General features: G+C 41.3%; 1 protein-coding gene across 1 annotated transcript; it reads left to right on the top strand.

The window, feature by feature from the left end:
* The first annotated feature begins 739 nt into the window (after positions 1-739).
* On the top strand, positions 740-5,960 carry LOC126975589 (spermatid perinuclear RNA-binding protein-like). The gene is made up of 4 exons (XM_050823543.1): positions 740-862; positions 1,744-1,839; positions 3,530-3,635; positions 4,286-5,960. The coding sequence occupies exons 1-4, from the start codon at positions 755-757 to the stop codon at positions 4,357-4,359; spliced, it is 384 nt and encodes a 127-aa protein (XP_050679500.1). The 5' UTR covers positions 740-754; the 3' UTR covers positions 4,360-5,960.
* The last annotated feature ends 7,661 nt before the right edge of the window (positions 5,961-13,621 follow it).

Here is a 13,621-nt window from a genome sequence, read left to right as displayed (position 1 = left end):
CTGCGCCGCGTGATGGAGGCCGCGGCCAGCGGGCTGCTGCTGGAGCACGGGCCGGGCCTGCGCGACCCCTGCGAGAAGGTGCTGGTGGTGAGTACCAGGGACTGGCTCCATGTAATATGGTTGGTGTCGGAGTGATGCAGTCGGCGGGCGAGGCGCTGCGCCGCGTGATGGAGGCCGCGGCCAGCGGGCTGCTGCTGGAGCACGGGCCGGGCCTGCGCGACCCCTGCGAGAAGGTGCTGGTGGTGAGTACCAGGGACTGCCTCCATGTAATATGGTTGGTGTCGGAGTGATGCAGTCGGCGGGCGAGGCGCTGCGCCGCGTGATGGAGGCCGCGGCCAGCGGGCTGCTGCTGGAGCACGGGCCGGGCCTGCGCGACCCCTGCGAGAAGGTGCTGGTGGTGAGTACCAGGGACTGGCTCCATGTAATATGGTTGGTGTCGGAGTGATGCAGTCGGCGGGCGAGGCGCTGCGCCGCGTGATGGAGGCCGCGGCCAGCGGGCTGCTACTGGAGCACGGGCCGGGCCTGCGCGACCCCTGCGAGAAGGTGCTGGTGGTGAGTACCAGGGACTGGCTCCATGTAATATGGTTGGTGTCGGAGTGATGCAGTCGGCGGGCGAGGCGCTGCGCCGCGTGATGGAGGCCGCGGCCAGCGGGCTGCTGCTGGAGCACGGGCCGGGCCTGCGCGACCCCTGCGAGAAGGTGCTGGTGGTGAGTACCAGGGACTGGCTCCATGTAATATGGTTGGTGTCGGAGTGATGCAGTCGGCGGGCGAGGCGCTGCGCCGCGTGATGGAGGCCGCGGCCAGCGGGCTGCTGCTGGAGCACGGGCCGGGCCTGCGCGACCCCTGCGAGAAGGAGCTGGTGGTGAGTACCAGGGACTGGCTCCATGTAATATGGTTGGTGTCGGAGTGATGCAGTCGGCGGGCGAGGCGCTGCGCCGCGTGATGGAGGCCGCGGCCAGCGGGCTGCTGCTGGAGCATGGGCCGGGCCTGCGCGACCCCTGCGAGAAGGAGCTGGTGGTGAGTACCAGGGACTGGCTCCATGTTATATGGTTGGTGTCGGAGTGATGCAGTCGGCGGGCGAGGCGCTGCGCCGCGTGATGGAGGCCGCGGCCAGCGGGCTGCTGCTGGAGCACGGGCCGGGCCTGCGCGACCCCTGCGAGAAGGAGCTGGTGGTGAGTACCAGGGACTGGCTCCATGTAATATGGTTGGTGTCGGAGTGATGCAGTCGGCGGGCGAGGCGCTGCGCCGCGTGATGGAGGCCGCGGCCAGCGGGCTGCTGCTGGAGCACGGGCCGGGCCTGCGCGACCCCTGCGAGAAGGAGCTGGTGGTGAGTACCAGGGACTGGCTCCATGTAATATGGTTGGTGTCGGAGTGATGCAGTCGGCGGGCGAGGCGCTGCGCCGCGTGATGGAGGCCGCGGCCAGCGGGCTGCTGCTGGAGCACGGGCCGGGCCTGCGCGACCCCTGCGAGAAGGAGCTGGTGGTGAGTACCAGGGACTGGCTCCATGTAATATGGTTGGTGTCGGAGTGATGGAGGCCGCGGCCAGCGGGCTGCTGCTGGAGCACGGGCCGGGCCTGCGCGACCCCTGCGAGAAGGAGCTGGTGGTGAGTGCGGACTGTTGATAAAGGTGTGGTTGAAGGAAAGAAAACGAAAAAGTGAAATTCTTCAAAAGTAACTCTTCTATAAAATTAAACTCTGAACTAAACAAGCATTATTTCCAGAGAATATTTTGTGTGGTTGCAGGACGCGCTAGGAAACCTATCGGCGCAGCAACGTGAGGACCTTACTGCCTCCGCGCAGCAGTTCTTGCGCCAAATCGCCTTCAGACAGATATACAAGGTAATTTGCTTCGGCTAAGTAAGTAAAATAGTATAGTAACAATATCTTATTATATTTAATTATTTTTAAAGGCCTCCATTGTAAGTTTTGAGAGATTTTGTTGCATCACTTCTCATAGATTGTAATTAGACTAGTATAGAATGGGAAAGCTGTAAATATCTCTCTGAAGCTGTAAATATAGCTCTGTCCCTGAGTTACGGAAAGGGGCATTTATAATATATGTACTGATGATGACATAAGAAAGGGTCTCGGTCTGAAATTACGAATTATTGACCAATTTCAAAACTGCATCATTGCTAGTCTTTGAGAGGATCATATATAAGCAGTTGTATGCTAACTTAAAAAACACCTTTAGTCCCTTCCAACATGGATTTCTGAAGCGTACATCTTCTGTTTCTCATCTTTTACTTCTCAACAGTTATATTACAGACTCTATGGATAATGATATGCAAGTCGATGTAATCTACACCGACTATAGTAAGGCGTTTGATAGTATCGACCACAGTACATTATTATGTAAGCTAACTCAGTCGGGAATACGGGGCGACTTGTAACGATAGTTCTCGTCATACATAGATAATCGTTCGCAAGCTGTTGTACTAAATAACTACTTTTCTAGTAAGGTTCCAGTTCCTAGTGGTGTTTCCCATGGATCACTACTTGGTCCACTTCTTTTTATGTAGGTGATATAGATTCCTGTTTTTAAGTCTTCCAACTTACTTTCGGTCGCTGATGATAGAGATTCTCTGCAATAACATCTATCCTTGACATGAATGATCTTCAGGAGGATCTTAACCTCCTTGAGGAGTATTGTCTTATTAATAAATTAGAACTTAATCCATCAAAATGTTATACCCGTAAGATTAACATCCTACAAACAAGTTAAATATTAAAAGGTCAGGTGCTCTCTAGATGCAATGGTACGAGCGATCTCGTCGTTTACCATGACTCTTAAGTTGCTATTCAATGATCACATTGATATGATAGTTTTATAGGCTTCAAAGGTTTTACTAAGCGAATTTCAAAGAATTTAATAATATTAAGACTATTCAGATACTATTTTGTACTTTTGTTAGAAATAATCTGGAATATGCTTCACAGATTTGGAATCCTACATATAATACGTATTTTGACCGTCTAGAATTTGTTCAGAGGTGATTTTTAAGACTTTTTGCTTTAGACTTAAGGTACCTTACGATTCTAACAACTATGTTGAATTGTGTAAAAAGTTTTACTTCTTACCACTTAAAGAACGGCGAGATATAAGCGAGGTAGATTATTAGATATTGACATATTTGCTAAAAGCATTTCTAAGGCAAGGCAGTACATAACCCTCAACTTTTTAATTATGTATTGTTTTCTGTTACATTTTTTTTATGTATCTTTATTGGCATGAATTTGAGCCGTACCGAGCCATAATAGTGTTCACGTACGTTTACCATATTTTATATTATTTCTATTAGTGAAAACCTGTAATTGGCTGTCTGTTACTATTTGAGTATCTACATAAATTGTATTAGCTGTTTGTTTTCGTTAAATAAAATATTCTATTTCGGGATATCCCTACTTAGCATTATTGTTTTGTCAATAGCTAAGAAAATTATATCTAGAAGCACTTCACTCGTACGATTAACACTTAAAGTGAATGAACCATATTAAAGTTATCACGAGGTTGCCGGTTGTTACACAGGTGCTGGACATGGAGCCGCTGCCCAAGGCCAAGGCTGGCGGCGCCTGGAAGTTCCCGCGCAAGAGGAGGCGCTCCAACACCGACGCCGACGGAGACACGCCTAACGGTCCGTATAATATCGCTTTATCACTTACCATTAGCAAATCTTTGACAAGTTACTTCCAAGTTTTAAAAAGGAATGCCACACATCAAGTTTATGAGGATCGCAATGGAAGTGAGTGGCGAGGCGACAAGGTGGAATGCGTGCCGCCTGGCAGGGTTCGAGTCAAACAGCTTTTCTAAACATTTCCTGATTCACTCTTCTAAACGACGCCACACCTCTCAGCAGCGGAAGTGAGTGATTCAAGAGGTGTTGCATGCCTTCAGATCGTTCAAGTTGCTACTGTCTATATGTGGCCGTACTTGCGCGTGCGTTACAGTAGCTTATTTCGCGACCTCGAGAAGGGAGAAGCTTCTTGCGGAATTAAACCGCGATTTCCCGAGAGAGATATGGATTGCCGGTAAATACAGTATCCCCAGACATCTACACAATGCAATGAAGTGAGGGAGCTAGTGGTCCACTTCCAAATCCCTCGGGAAATCTAGGGGTGAGACAGACAACAAAAAGAAAGCCGATCTTCGGGGTACTCTACTCGTCTCAAACTCAGGGTGAGTTTGAGACTAAAAGATACCGCTCACCATCCCACCATGTGTTTAAGTATGCCAGAAGATAAGTAATATTATGCCATTAATAAACGTATTGTATATTTTTGGCAGGTGAGGGCAAAATAGTGAAGACAGAAGTAAAAGCCGAAGGGGCGGAGACTTCCACGCCCGCAGTCAAGAAGTGAGCCGCACATACGCACTGGATCACGTTCGATCGTACATCCTTCATAAGTCTAGTTACTTTATTATATCATAAGTTAATTCTTACTCCAACTCAAAATGTTTTAAACGTTAAGTAGGCGTTTGACGTGGCGCTTTTGTATTATCTATAAGAACCCTAGGTTATATTTAAATTAACTCCAAAGGAATTAACGACAACAAACACGTGAGTATCGTGAAGCGATATTCAGGTATTTACTTTATATAATAGTTTATATATATTTTTTTTTGTAAATAGACACTAGTGTATGTCTATATGAAGATCGGTTACCCGCAGTATATGTTATTTAGATGTTACTGTAGTACCTACTTTAGCGAGTAGTATCGCGAAAATACTGATATTTTTTGAATCGTCTGAAAGTTTGGTGTGTTCGTGCGATCCACGCGAGGCTGGCGTTCCATCCCTGCGTGAATCTCACTGAATATTATATTTTTGTCAATGATTAGCAACAAAAACTGTCCAGTACTAGCAACAGTGTACGTAGCGCTAGATTAGCGTAGTTTATTGTAGTTTAATTAAGGGGGCGGGGGGCTGAGTATGTGGAACTTACCGCCCAGATTCTATATTCCCTTTAATACAACCCGACGACATTGTGTGCGGTATCTCTTCACTAAACACTAGCTCATGAGTTTATCATATCTTATTCAGAAGTTCCTAACTACAAGTCGAACCTCGTGTAAACGAGAGTATTCTTCGCCATTCACAATTAACGTGCGAGCTATTTCCAAATTGTTTTATCCAATTGCTCCATATTGAAATGTTGTTTTTTAAGAAGTTAGCCATTTCGTTTACCGCCTCCCAGCCCCACAGCGCACAGCCAGAAAGGCTACAGTTGTAAAGCTGTCGTGCGTTGGAGTCCACACTGACAACAATAAGTTAGGTAATCTGCTATTTCGTTATCCGTGTTCGCTACTCTGAACCGCTTGTCTCGGGTGTCAGATCATTAGTTGGTCACAGAATGTCCATCGTCATACAAATGTTAAGTGTGTGACTCCTGTCCTAGACTTGTTATAGACAAGGTTATAGAATAAGGTGCCGTCTTGGGACGCAGTATTTTGACTTATCCTTAGTTGACGTCATAGTATGTTTTTCTTTTAACATTTTACGTTGAAACAATTCAAGATGTTAAATCGATGTAATCGTGAGATTTAGTATCTCCGTCAGTTTATCGCGTTACAATATTATTTACATAATATTAACACTCGTTAGCAAGCTTTGGTTTGTTACGTATTAAAAAAAATTAAGAATTAGGCTATTACCATAATATCGAAATGGTAACTCGGAAACCTCGTGAATGATGTGTATCAATTAATATAATGACTGTTGAATGTCTCCACACATTACCCATCATTCGTAAACAAAACTTTGAAATTGTAAACTTTATCATTGCGATATTTAGAATATTAGTAAAGTAAAATTATATTTATTTTTGACGTTATGATAACGTAAGGTACACAGGTACCTTATACGCACGATCTATCAAAGATATATTACCTAAATTTTTCCTCACAAAACGATTTTTGTAACTTGGAAATTATATTAATACGAATAAAGATAAAATGCAAATGCTTGTTTTATTTTCCCCGAATATCTCTTGTGACTGTGTAATAAAGGAGTAATTAAAAGAGAACATACGAAACCAGTGTGCTATATTAACGCTCGAGTGTCATGATCAATGCAGGCGCATTTCATAAGATAACACCAGCATACAGGGACAACGGTAAGCTAATTTTTATAGAAAATGATTCTCATATGTGAGCGTCTCCAGGCAGTGGCATAACATGAAGCCAATATAAAACGTGTGCTAACAGGTCAAAATACCTATCGATATTTTTTCCATACAAAAAAGTATCAGCGGAAAGTACGCAACGACACGAACGCCAGCGTTCACTGCCAGCAAGACGTTCACCTGCCTGGTGGTGAGTGATACGCCTTGGATATTAATTACAAAGCAGTGCCGCTCAGAATCTTTATTGAACCTAAGATTCTGAATGGCATCTCGATTTCATTCGTGACTGGTGATGATTGCTATCATCTTGTCCCCAGTAATTTCAGTAGCTACGGCGCTTTTCAAATCCAAATACGATGTGAATGCTTGCACTAACTCACAGCAGCATCTTAATAAAAGAAGCCACCTAACAGTTATATTATAGTTGAAGAACACGTCGAAAAATATAACTGTTAACTTCTATTTTCAGCAAACTCCCGCACTCTAAAACAAAGTGACTAACGTGTCGCGCGTGTGAGACGTAGCTGTCATGCACACTAAGAGCTATTACGTACTGTCGACTTGTCGCCGGCGACTCGGTCGCTGGCAAACAAGTCGACACTGTAACTTACTACAGTTTAAATTTTTTAAAAACTATTACGTGTTTACGCACTTGGTCGTCGGTCGCCCAAGAGACTGGGCGACTCGCCGCGACGTGGCGACGCACAAGCGACGGCCGGTCGCCGGCGACCAATAGGAGCACGGCTTCAAATGGCAACACTGCGAGCAACTGTCGTAACGACCGGACGTCGCGCACAAAATTGGCTCAGGCTTGCGATACCGAGAAATTTATAATGGAAATACAATCCCGAAAAGCTATTTGGGACAGTAAGTGATGAATATTCTAATCGTGATTTGAAGAAAAAACAGTGGGAAGAAATAGTGGAGTTACAACATAGTTGTGAAGAACACAACATTTTTTGATGATGCTTGTTACTAGATCTAAATTAACATTATAACAATAGGTCTGTGAAAAATCTGCCATTTATTTCCTAATATGCCGAGAACATTGGATATAGCGTCGAGCACGAGAGAGCCTATAATTAAATATTATTTTCTTTGTTGTTAAATTTTATCCACCAAACGGTCGCACAACTTTGTCAGATTGTCCAAATGCTTCGTCACCAACAATGACAAACGGTACTAGTATAGGATTTATAGATGAAATAGGCTGATGTTCCGGAACTTGTAAATCATTATTCATTAGGTTTTGATAAAATGTTGAATGTATAAATATAGAAGAATCGCTATCCTTTCCATAGGAACCAACATCTATGTATACGAACTTGTAGTCAGCGTCACAAATGGCAAGCAAAATTATAGAAAAGAAGTGTATATAATTATAACACACTGATCCACTATTGTAAGGTCTTATAGTTCTTATATGTTTACCATTTATGGCACCTATACAATTTGGAAAATTGGCTCGTAAATGAAAATCTTTTGCAATAATATAATATAATTTTAACCAATATTCTGTTGTAGGTTGTGGTCAACACGTCTTTCAGTAAAACCCATATAAAACGACAAACTTCTCTTATTATCTCAGCAATAGTAGAAATCCCAAGACTATATGAGTAATGTAGATCTACAAATTTGCAGCCACTTCCAAGATATCTGAAATAAAAAAAATACATGTTACATATAATTTATTTACAGGTCAACCACTTCAGCAAAAATCGAAAAATATAAGAAGCTGCTCGAGAAATAAGAAGAATGAAAAATACCAAAAGTGGGTCTGCTGCTTCTCATAAAACTCCCTATATTTATTTTAAACAGCTGTTGTTTTTGAAGATTACTGTTGGTAATTTAAACACAGAGAGTAGCATTACGGAAGAAGAAAAGTCGAAAACTGATCAAGAACCTTTAGGGCCGTACTCTAGGGAAAATATAGTGGGAAGAAAGAAGATAAAACCTTCAGATGATGGCACAAGATAATTATTGGAAACTTTAAACAAATGTATTGATACTCGTAAAAATAACGCGGATGTTTTGGAACGAGATGAGGACAGAATGTTTCTGCTGTGCCTTTTATCGTCTTTTAGGAAAATTCCCGAACACAAAAAACTAGCAGCGAAAATTCCATTAATCACAATGATCGATTCATTCGGAACCAATACGCCAAATAACGTATATCCAAACTCCGTTTGGCGTAAATATTATTATGAGTTCGAGTATGAACGTGGCTATTTCACACCGGAGGCTGGGTCTTCTACAGCACCAAGTCAACAATTAAGTCAAACAGCACGGTTATGTTCTGAAGCACCAACACAACAGAATTACTATACTCTACCAACTTCAGTTCCTTTACCGTTCAGAGTCGCGAGTTTCTACTGCCACTTCAAGTGCTTCACAAGATTCTGATTTTTTGGACTTATTTTGAATCTTTATTTTATTTTTATATAGTATTGATTTAGTTAAACAATAAATAAATACCAAATAACACAACACACAACTTTTAACGGATTTAGGACGCGGTTTATTATACATATTGATTTTATTAATCCCGACGTTTCGAACACTTTACAGTGTTCGTGGTCACGGGTAACCTAGGATGTTATCCGTCTTTGAAATAACTTGTAACTGTAAAGTGTTAGAAAAACGTCGGGATAAATAAAATCAATATGTATATTAAACCGCGATCTAAATCCGTTAAAAGTTGTATTATGTGATATGAGTGTTCTCGTAAATATAAGAAATTAGTAACTATAACAATAAATGCATAATGTCAATATTTTTTTTTTATTTACTGAAATTACAGCATCAATGTTACAATATTTACAATTTATTTTTTAACTAGCTGACCCATGACAGTGAAATCTCAGTAACACTGACATAGGCATGGTAGTGCCACTGCAAGTCGAGCAAGCACTGTTACTTAAAGACTCTGGTTTTAAAATAATAAAGTTTTCATTTACCTTAGTGTTACAATTATTTTTCCTTCCGGAGAAAAACATGGTCGCATATTTGTATCTGTGCCAGTTATATATGGTTTCAGAAGAAACAATAGCACATCAAACGAACGCACAGACATTCTTGCGTAGTTGAAAAATTTACGAGGATATTTTCTCACGTCTTCATAAAATATTTTAAACATTCCTTTTGATCTCCGTTCTTGTAACAAAGGATGTACCCAATACTCTCTTGATTTTCTTTTATTTTTATTTCTCTTGATTAGTAGCGCTACTATAGCAAGTCGACAGTGCGTAATAGCTCTAAAGTAATAAACCTGTCCTGTTGCCTAACTGCAGGAGACTGTCTAGAGGTATAGATTATCTAAGATTGATGAGCACGTATTAGCATCACAATTATTATACAAACGAAAAATAACTTCGTTTCTATCTTCATCTACACCCATGCTTTAAATCCTCTATTAGAAATAAGATTCTGAAACAGCTTATTGCCAACATTAAAACACCCAATGTTCTGATTTTTCTTCGATATTTTTATTGTTTTGTTTACAAAAAATGAGCGATTCATTTTAAACGCTGATTATTCGAGTGAATTTTAATTATTGCACTATACAAAATGTAAATTACTACTAAATTAAATAATTGTTTCATAAATACTTAGTTTATTTGTATATAATCAGTAATGAATTATGTAAGTTACTACTAGGACTGGTGTTTTAATGTTAGCAGTAAGCTAACTGTTCCAGAATCTTTTAGAGGATTCATATTCTGGGTGTAGATAAAGTCTTGTACAAATATGGATTTATCACACTCGGCTTCACCTCGTGTGATAAATCCATATTTGTGTTTTGATACCCCTTATTACACAACAGTTGAATAAATAACTATTAAGGATGAGCTGTAATGTACGTGGAAGGAGGCTAAAGTTATTCCTCTACCAAAAAATAATAACCCTATTTCATTACAAGACTATAGACCCATCTTCAATCTCCCATTACTATTCAAAATCCTTGAGCGACTTGTGCACAAACAACTTCATGATTTCTTAAAAGCATGAGATCCTTAGTCCCCTTCAATCTGGTTTCCGTCGTGGTCATAGTACGACTACTGCTCTAACTAAAATCACCGATGATATCCGATTAGGAATAGATAAGAAGCAAGTTACAGTACTTGTGCTTCTGGATTTTAGCAACGCATTCAACACCGTTGACTACGAATTATTGGTAGTTAGGTTCTCTTAATATTTCTCCAACAGTAACTAACTTACTAGCTATCTGCATGGGCGCAAGCAGCGGGTCGTTGCAGATATATCGTCCAGCCTCTGTAGCTTCACTGCTGTTATACCTCAGGGTGGCGTTTTGTCTCCTCTACTATTTTCTGTATTTATAAATAATATTACTCACCGTTTAACTTCTCTATATCACCTGTACGCAGACGACCTCCAACTTTACTCTCAATGCACGTTTAATGCCCTTAACCTTGCAATTAATAGTATAAACGATGATCTAAACGTGATTAAAAGCTAGAGCCGTTGTTATGGGCTTAATATTAATCCTAAGAATAGCCAAGCAATCATTATCGGAGATAGTTTCTCGATTTCCAAGATTGACTGTTCTGATACATCTAAAATAACCTTTGATGGTATCGGTATACCTTTCTGCAAGGAAGTTAAGAGTTTAGGCTTATATCTCGACGAGAGGCTGTCATGATCTACCCTTGTTAAGGAAACCAGTCGAAAGTTTTATGGTGCAGCACATTCACTAAAACGTCTTACAAAATTTTTACCCATACCAACAAAAATTATGCTAGCTCAAGCCCTTCTCCTTCCTATTCTTGACTATGCGGACGTTACTTATACTAATCTCACGCAAGGCCGACTTAACAAACTTGAACGCCTCAAAAATTTTGCCATGAGGTTTGTTTTTGGTCTACGTAAATATGACCACATTTCCGAATATCGTAAGACGCGTATTCTGGAGGGGGCAAATCTGCGCTGACTCGGGGCAAACAGAGCAGGAGGCTCAAACCACCCTCCTCCACACTCGCTGTGGACTTTTGCAACATCAGGGGGCTTCGATCAAATTTAAATGCCGTTCACTTTCACCTGGAGACGGCGAAGCCGGCCCTGCTCTTTTTAACCGAGACACAGATATCCTCCCTGGCTGATCATCTCACCTTTCCTACCCGGGGTATAATTTGGAACACTCCTTTATACCACGGGCAGGCGTGTACGTTTACGTCAGGGAGGATGTCTGTTCTCGACGCCTTAGTTTTCTTGAAGGACAGGACCTATCCATCATCTGGCTGCGTGTAGACTGCGATGACCATCCGCGAATCTACGCATGCCTGTATAGGTCCCATAGCGGTAACGCAGAGACTGACCGGCTCCTCGAACACATCCAAATGGCTACAGATTCCGTGTTGGAGCAGATCCCCACTGCACCATCGTGTTTCTTGGCGATTTTAACGCCCACCACGCCGAATGGCTAGGCTCACGTACCACCGATCATGCAGGGAGATCTGTTCACGACTTCGCCTTAGCATATGGTCTGACGTAACTGGTTATTGCGCCAACGCGAATCCCAGATGTGCAAGATCATACACCTTCACTGTTGGACCTTCTGTTGACCTCACATCCGGACGGCTACCTAGTTTCCGTTGACCCTCCTCGGGGATCGTCGGACCACTGCCTGATCCAGAGCACCGTGCCGATCACGCGCCTAACACGGCCCCGCTTCTTAAGTTGTCGCCGCGTGTGGCACTATAGTCCTATAGGTCAGCAGAGTGGGACGAGATGCGGTGCTTAAATTATATTAAGCGTGCTCAAAACTTAAATTCATTCAAATTCATGCTTTCCAAACACTATTTCACAAGCATATTAGATGCTATGTAACTGTCAGTGCGTATAATACTAATATCAATTTGAAGTTATTGTATTTATATAGTATTATGTTGTATTTACTTTTGTATAAGTATAGGTATGTAAATTAACTTTTTTTTTCTTTTTATTTTTTACATTAAACATAGGAATGTATGTAATATTATTGTAATTATTAAATAACTTTAATTAAGTAAAGGACTATTTACAGACGTTATTTTCAAGATACTTGTTATAATTACTTATTGTATCCTGTATTGTTTTTTGGGTTGTCTGGAAGAGATCGCTTCGAGCGATAAGACTGCCCATTGCTACCTATAATAATAATAATAATCTTTATTTGCATTTGAATAAGGTCAGTTTTACAATCGGTCTTATTTTATTAAGATTACGTTTCTGTATTCTACCTACAAGGCATGCAAATATATGTAGTATAACATTTTATTTCATACAAAATTGAACCTAACCATTAAGTATAATACACTTAGCAATACAATTATAATTCTAATAAAATAGTCATATTCATGTCAAATTTCCTTAAATTTAAATAGTCATTTATTGAATAAAAACAAATTTTTATTAGCCATGTTGTTAATCTATTCTTAAGTTGATTACATGTCATGTCTCTTAAATGATCGGGTAACTTATTATATATTTTTATCGCCATGTAATGAACATTTTCGTGGCAGAGTGTCAATTGACATTTGGGTACAAGTAATTTGTTTGAGTATCGAGTGTTCCTAGAAGAGTGATCTTTCATTTTGGTGAAATATTCCGGGTGTTTATGTACAAATACACACATTGGGGAGTGTTCCGAAGAGCTGTTTAACCTGATTCCTGCCGCCGAATTCCACCTTCGCACGACACGCTACAAGTTAGGATATCATCCTCACCATCTGGATGTGTGGCGGTCCTCCACAGTGCGGTTTTCAAGGAGATTTCTTCCACGTACTACAAAGCTGTGGAATGAGCTTCCTTGTGCGATGTTGATACGACATGGGCGCGTACACCTTCCTCAAAAGCGCGTACACCTTCCTCAAAAGCCGGCATCACTCCTGTGATTCCTCTGGTGTTGCAAGAGATTGTGGGCGGCGGTGATCACTTAACAACAGGTGACCCGTACGCTCGTTTGTCCTCCTATACCATAAAAAACACACATATCCCAAATATACAAAGAGGGAAGTGTTAATATTTTCTTTTTGATAAAAAGTGGCTTGCAGCTATCCATCCAGTGTGCATTGCATATTGCACGGATACATTTTTTTTTAACTCTGAAAGCGCGAATTGCGTCCGAAGAATTTCCCCAAATGATGAGTCCATAGCACAGTACGGATGACACATATCCGTGGTATGCACACACACGGCTTGTTCTGATACTGTCTGTCTTATTCTCCTAATGGCAAAAATAAACCTATCCAATTTATTACAAATGCCTTCAATATGTTGCCTGTAATTAGCTTAAAATCTTTTTTTATTATTACTATAAATTTTTATTTTTAAATCTGTATGGTATGCAATAAAATGTCTATCTATCTAATGTTTTGTGTACACATGGTGTTAAAAAAATTCCCGTACTACATAGGAGTACATCTTAGGCGTAGTATCAAGTAGTTTTTTTTGTTTGGTTGATTTGATTTGATCTACTTGCTGCTATGGAACCCTTCATGGG

The sequence above is a fragment of the Leptidea sinapis genome, chromosome 36, assembly GCF_905404315.1.
Source record: "Leptidea sinapis chromosome 36, ilLepSina1.1, whole genome shotgun sequence".
Lineage (NCBI taxonomy): Eukaryota > Metazoa > Arthropoda > Insecta > Lepidoptera > Pieridae > Leptidea > Leptidea sinapis.
Note: the sequence above shows the minus strand (reverse complement) of the source record. Positions and strands in the feature narration are given on the sequence as shown.

Coding starts and splice junctions, on each gene's coding strand:
- LOC126975589 (XM_050823543.1), top strand. CDS start 755: ATGCAGTCGGCGGGCGAGGCGCTGCGCCGCGTGATGGAGGCCGCGGCC. Junction 863..1,743: donor CCTGCGAGAAGGAGCTGGTG/GTGAGTACCAGG, acceptor GTGTGGTTGCAG/GACGCGCTAGGAAACCTATC. Junction 3,636..4,285: donor CGACGGAGACACGCCTAACG/GTCCGTATAATA, acceptor TATTTTTGGCAG/GTGAGGGCAAAATAGTGAAG.